General features: G+C 36.0%; 2 protein-coding genes across 3 annotated transcripts; both read left to right on the plus strand.

The window, feature by feature from the left end:
- Positions 1-2,226: 2,226 nt before the first annotated feature.
- LOC106361945 (40S ribosomal protein S18) lies at positions 2,227-3,967 on the plus strand. The gene is made up of 4 exons (XM_013801755.3): positions 2,227-2,405; positions 2,682-2,842; positions 3,414-3,602; positions 3,713-3,967. The coding sequence occupies exons 1-4, from the start codon at positions 2,403-2,405 to the stop codon at positions 3,816-3,818; spliced, it is 459 nt and encodes a 152-aa protein (XP_013657209.1). The 5' UTR covers positions 2,227-2,402; the 3' UTR covers positions 3,819-3,967.
- A 227-nt stretch (positions 3,968-4,194) lies between these two features.
- Positions 4,195-5,635, plus strand: LOC106361944 (20 kDa chaperonin, chloroplastic). 2 transcript variants are annotated; one of them, XM_048758820.1, is made up of 4 exons: positions 4,195-4,597; positions 4,720-4,886; positions 5,093-5,331; positions 5,424-5,635. In XM_048758820.1, exons 2-4 carry the CDS (start codon positions 4,722-4,724, stop codon positions 5,464-5,466), a joined length of 447 nt encoding a protein of 148 aa, XP_048614777.1. In that variant the 5' UTR covers positions 4,195-4,597; positions 4,720-4,721; the 3' UTR covers positions 5,467-5,635. The 2 variants fall into 2 exon arrangements, with proteins under 2 accessions (XP_048614777.1, XP_048614776.1); XM_048758819.1 differs by having other exon boundaries at positions 4,196-4,523.

Here is a 5,635-nt window from a genome sequence, read left to right on the forward strand (position 1 = left end):
CAAGTAACCGTAAGTGTCTGATCTCTAAGTTATAGGTGAATCAAATCTTGCTGAAGAGTTGATCCATCCATGCTCTTAATATTCTGACGTTGTTGAGATGTTTCCCATTGATTAGCTTAATGTGGAAGAGACGAAGAGAGGGAGGATATTTGAAGAGGTAGGTTTCCATAGGAAATTTATAGCAATTTAGGGGTTTGATGGTGGAGGAACGTTATGGCGGAGATTCGGAATGGCAGGAGGTGGCTTTGCTCTTAATATTTGGGCCTTTTCTGATGGGCTACATTTGTTAAGAATTATAATACACGAAAGAGTAAAAGAGTAGCTGACGTGTAAGTTTGGTTGGATGAGAATATTTGTGCCCATGTGGCATAGCTCAGGAGCTTTCAAATTAGTTTCTTTTATATAGTAGAGATTTGATATCTTTTAGAAAATCAAAAAAAATATTGTCAAGTTATATTATGTTTTAAAAATAAAATAAAAATAAAAAAAAATAAAAAAATAATAATAGTTACAAAAAAAATTAAAAATAATTTTAACGTCGTCAGCAAAACACTAAACTCTAAATCCTAAATCCTAAACCCTTGGGTAAACCCTAAACCCTTGGATAAACCCTAAACCCTTGGATAAATCCTAAATTCTAAATAAATAAATAAACTAAACACTAAAACACTAAACCCTAAACCCTAAATCTTTGAGTGTTTTAGTGTTAAGTATTTTTGATTTAGAGTTTAAGATTTATCCAAGGGTTTAAGGTTTACCCAATGATTTAGAGTTTATCAAGGGTTTAGGGATTAGGATTTAGTGTTTAGAGTTTAGTGTTTTACTGTCGACATTAAAAATAATTTTTTAAAATGTTTTTTTTTTATAACTACTACTATTTTTTATTTATTCTTTTACCTTTTTGTTTTAGAATTATAGTATAACTTGACAATATTTTTGTTTCTTTTTTAAAAAAATATTAAATATAAAATAACAAAACTTTATTGGTTGGTGAACTAGGGGGTGAATCTAAAAATAAGTTTTCGTTTCCTTGATACAACATATGCTTGGGCGAGTATAACAAGATTTTTGTGGCCAATGTTTCAAATAATTAGGTATCAAGGATAGTTAACGTTGTCTAAATAAACTTCAGTCACCTTTGTATAGAGAAATCATGATTTGTCTACTGTCAGATAACATTATAAGTAGGTATGGGACTTATTATCCGATATTCAGATTCGATCCGAGATCTGCTTCGGATCCGCTCCGAAAATAGGATATCTGGGGTGCCCGGGTCCGAATCCGAATAGTAAAATCTTGGATCCTTCTGAATCGAATCTGAATCCGGATATCTTAATTTTTAGGTCCGGATATCCGGATCCGGATCAATATTTTTAAAACACATTTAATTTTTAAATTTCATTAATATTAATATTTGATATATTAATATTTATACATGAATTAATCTTATAATGTTATATTTTAGTTTTTACAATATTATAGACATATATAAATATATTTATAAATATTTAATTTATGTATTATATTAAAAAAATTAGTATAAAAAAACAATTGTTATTTTTAATTATTTTTACGGATCCGGATCCAGATCCGGATATCCGCGGGTAATAGAATATCGGGACGGATATTCGGAAACCCTGAATTTCCCGGATATCCAGATCCGTCTCAGGCCTAATTATAAGTTGTTCATGAATGTAAATCTAACCAAAATTTGTCATCAGATATAATACTTTTCATGCAAAAATCATTTGTTTGACATGTCATAAGTTGATGTCATAGAGGTCTAGATGTTAGATCCTCAAACCCTAAAAATAGAATTAAACTCAAATAAGTTGATGTCATAGACTCATAGACCTCAAACCCTAAAATATAAGATGCCAAACAAATGTCTCGTGCCTGAAAAGTATTATATCCGATTATAGATGCACGATTTATAAAAAAAAAATCTGTGTATTTCATACCAATTATCATAGTTTATATAAAAAAAACTCAAATAAATTGATGTCATAGAGGTCTAGATGTTAGATCCTCAAACGCTAAAAATATAAGATTTGAAACAAATGAGTCGTACATGAAAATTGAAAAGTATTATATCCGATGATAGGATACACGATTTATAAAAAAACTAATTAGCATAGTTTATATATAAAGAAAGAACACGGTTTATTCTTATTTTTTTAGTATCAAAATTGTGTACACGGTTCATAGAGTTTGGGCCTATATGAGGATAAATAACTTGGGCCCAATTTACAATGGATATGTAGAAAAGGGCGTCCAGTTTATCAAAGGAGGTAACATATAAACCACCCACACCACCTGCAGAAGAAACCCTACTCTAAAACGGCGACAGCTTCCATACTCAGTCCTCTCCCTCAGGCAGCTCTTCTCTTCGAGATCGCACAATGGTAATTAGAGTTTTACGTTTTCCGTTTCCCATTTCTAAGTTAGTTACCATCGATCTCGATCAGTGTTAGTTTTGCCGTTGAATGTTTCTATCTTTCGATCTTCTGTCGATGCTGGTTTTGATGTTTTTGTTTTCTGGTTGTTATTGTCTAGTCTCTTGTTACAAACGAGGAGTTCCAGCACATTCTGCGTGTGCTCAACACTAACGTCTGGTTTTGATGTTTTGTTTTCTGTCAAGGCTGGTTTTGATGTTTTGTTTTCTGTTTGTTATTGTGTAGTCTCTGGTTGCAAACGACGAGTTCCAGCACATTCTACGTGTGCTCAATACTAATGTGGATGGGAAGCAGAAGATCATGTTTGCCCTTACCTCCATCAAGGGTATTGGCAGGCGTTTGGCCAACATCGTCTGCAAGAAGGCCGATGTCGACATGAACAAGAGGTATGCTTTGTCTCTCCCTTGTCTTACGAACCTTCAGAAAGTTAGAATGTAAACTAGTACTTCTTTGTATCGGACAGATTAGTGTATGCGTTTTGAGTCTTTTTCTGTAATTTCTAGCCCATTTCTGCTTTGACTTATCAATCACACACTTTGTTGTTAATAACTGTCTTTAGATGAAATTAGTTTGGTTTGTCACTGTAACATGATAACTGTAGAACACCCAGGGATTTGAATGTTCAGCGAAAACTTGTGTAGTGTATTTCTAATTGTCTTGCGCACATCCTTTGCGTCGACCAGATTGGTCTGTGTTTTTTGAGTTCTTTTCTGCAAGTTATAGGTCATGTCTGCTTTGACTAATTAATTATATGAATTATATTTCCACTTTGATATCTTGATTGTCTTTAAATGAAACATTTGCATTTCTTATGTTAGTTCTGACATTTCTCCCATTGTTTGTTTGTCAGTTTAACATGATAACTGTAGAATAGTCAGGGATTTGTATGTTGAGCGAAAATTTGCGTGGTATATTCTAATGGTGTTGTGCACATGCTGTTATGATCTCTGATTTCAGGGCTGGTGAGTTATCTGCAGCTGAGATCGACAACCTCATGACCATTGTTGCCAACCCAAAACAGTACAAGATCCCAGACTGGTTCTTGAACAGACAGAAAGACTACAAGGACGGGAAGTACTCTCAAGTTGTCTCCAACGCCCTTGACATGAAGCTCAGGGATGATCTTGAACGTCTCAAGAAAATCAGGTAAAATCTCCCAATACTGATTCCGATCAGATTAACTTGTTAAATACTGTTTGTTCTCTTATGGGTTTTAAACTGAATGAGTTTGCATGTAAATTTGGCTTTGCCTTCAGGAACCACCGTGGGCTGAGACACTACTGGGGTCTCCGTGTCCGTGGTCAACACACCAAGACAACTGGTCGCAGAGGCAAGACTGTTGGTGTCTCTAAGAAGCGTTAAGCCAATGATGGTAGCTGCAGCTGGATTCAATCTTTGATAAAGACCGTCTTTTAATTTCTTTGAACAATTTTGCACAACTCTATTATGTGTTCGTTTATGAGACACCTTCGCTACTGTTTTATAACATGAAGTAAGATAATATTTTGTTACTTGGTCTTTATATCACTTATCTTATTACATCTTTTTTTTGGCCTATTCAGTTTCTTTGACTTTAACTCCATATGCCCCAAGCCCTCTTAAAAAATCCCCTGTCCCCTATGTGGCTAACGAGTGGCTAAAGACGAATTGCTCCTTAGTAAACTAGAATATTTACACTATTCGACCACCAAAACGGACCCATCTAAAGCTAAAACGACCGCGTTTCCTTCCAACTAAACCCATTGAAGCCCTCCGACAAGAACAACTGAGAGCGTATTTGTCACTTTTTTTTTCCCGAGAAAGTTTTTCTATAACGCCTTCTCTTCTTCAATTTGTGAATAAACAAATTGGAAATTTCGATTCGTTTTTTCTTCTGTTCTTTCGCTGACCGACAAGATATCAGCCGGGACGTGGAGAGCCGCCGAATCCTGATTATCAGTCGTACCAGCAGAAACATCAGCAGCAACAACGGCAACAGTGGTCACGTCGCGCTGGAAACGATAATGAGTCAAGAAGACGACGTCGACGTCACTCCTTTAAGTCACAATCCTTTCTCTTATCCTCAAGGCATGAATCTCTTCTCGTTACTTGCCTACCCTCTCTCTTCACTATCGGTTCACAGCGAGAATTGAACATAAAAGGTCTTATCTTTGGGCGGAGAAACCAATGGGATCTCTCAATAGTGACTGGTTTTTGCAGAAAATTGGTCAAATCTGGGTCGAATCTAACAGTTGTAAGTTTATGTCTGTTTGACTGATAGCAGAAATGGCGACGACACAACTTACAATATCACCAGTTACTGTGTCAGCCAAGAGCTTAGCCTCGCTCAGAGTTTCGAGTGCCAAGCTTGGAACTTTGAAACCAGGCACCCTTAAGCAGAGCCAGTTCCGTTCTTTGGTTGTCAAAGCTGCTTCTGTCATTGCTCCTAAGGTACGTACTACTTGCTCATTTGATTGAACCTGTGAAAAAACTTATCTGAATGTTTGGATTTGCTGTTTCCATAGCTCTGGCCACATGAAAAAAAAACATAGCTTTAGGTTATTTTTACAAGCTTGGTTTGTAAAGATATGTGGATACGTTCCTTCTCCTTTAGTTATGAATTATAAGTTTTTGATTGTTTCTTGTGTTATTTACAGTCCACTTCAATTAAGCCATTGGGAGATAGAATTTTGGTGAAGATCAAGGAGGCAGAGGAGAAGACAATGGGAGGTATCTTACTTCCATCTACGGGTCAAAGATCAAGGAGGCAGAGGAGAAGACAATGGGAGGTATCTTACTTCTATCTACAGGTTAATCGAAACCTCAAGGAGGTGAAGTCGTTGCTGTGGGTGAAATGGGAATTATTGGGAAGAACAAAGTTGATATCACTGTCCCTGTAAGTAAACCTCACAATCCCCTTCAAGCCGCTGCTCTTTCTTCGTTTGCTTCGGTTTCATGCTAATATTGGCCTTTCTTCTTGTGGTGTAGACTGGAGCACAAATCATTTACTCCACAAGTACGCTGGAACTGAGGTGGAGTTCAACGATGTGAAGCATCTCATTCTCAAGGAAGATGATATTGGCCTTTCTTAGTTGTTTATCTTTTATTTATGTATTTAGGATGTTATTTAAATATTTTGGATGTTTCAAATTTGGTAGGATAATGCTTTTGAATGTTTAAAACTTGGTGTGTTGCATGGA

This window comes from Brassica napus, chromosome C5 (assembly GCF_020379485.1).
Source record: "Brassica napus cultivar Da-Ae chromosome C5, Da-Ae, whole genome shotgun sequence".
Taxonomy (NCBI): Eukaryota; Viridiplantae; Streptophyta; class Magnoliopsida; order Brassicales; family Brassicaceae; genus Brassica; species Brassica napus.

What these genes read in the sequence shown, in the direction of transcription:
- LOC106361945 (XM_013801755.3), top strand. An exon ending in GATGTCGACATGAACAAGAG is followed by an intron (nt 2,843 to 3,413) that starts GTATGCTTTGTC and finishes CTCTGATTTCAG; the next exon opens with GGCTGGTGAGTTATCTGCAG. An exon ending in GAACGTCTCAAGAAAATCAG is followed by an intron (nt 3,603 to 3,712) that starts GTAAAATCTCCC and finishes CTTTGCCTTCAG; the next exon opens with GAACCACCGTGGGCTGAGAC.
- LOC106361944 (XM_048758819.1), top strand. Translation starts at nt 4,460, where the DNA reads ATGAGTCAAGAAGACGACGTCGACGTCACTCCTTTAAGTCACAATCCT. An exon ending in CTTCTGTCATTGCTCCTAAG is followed by an intron (nt 4,887 to 5,092) that starts GTACGTACTACT and finishes TGTTATTTACAG; the next exon opens with TCCACTTCAATTAAGCCATT. An exon ending in AAGTTGATATCACTGTCCCT is followed by an intron (nt 5,332 to 5,423) that starts GTAAGTAAACCT and finishes CTTGTGGTGTAG; the next exon opens with ACTGGAGCACAAATCATTTA.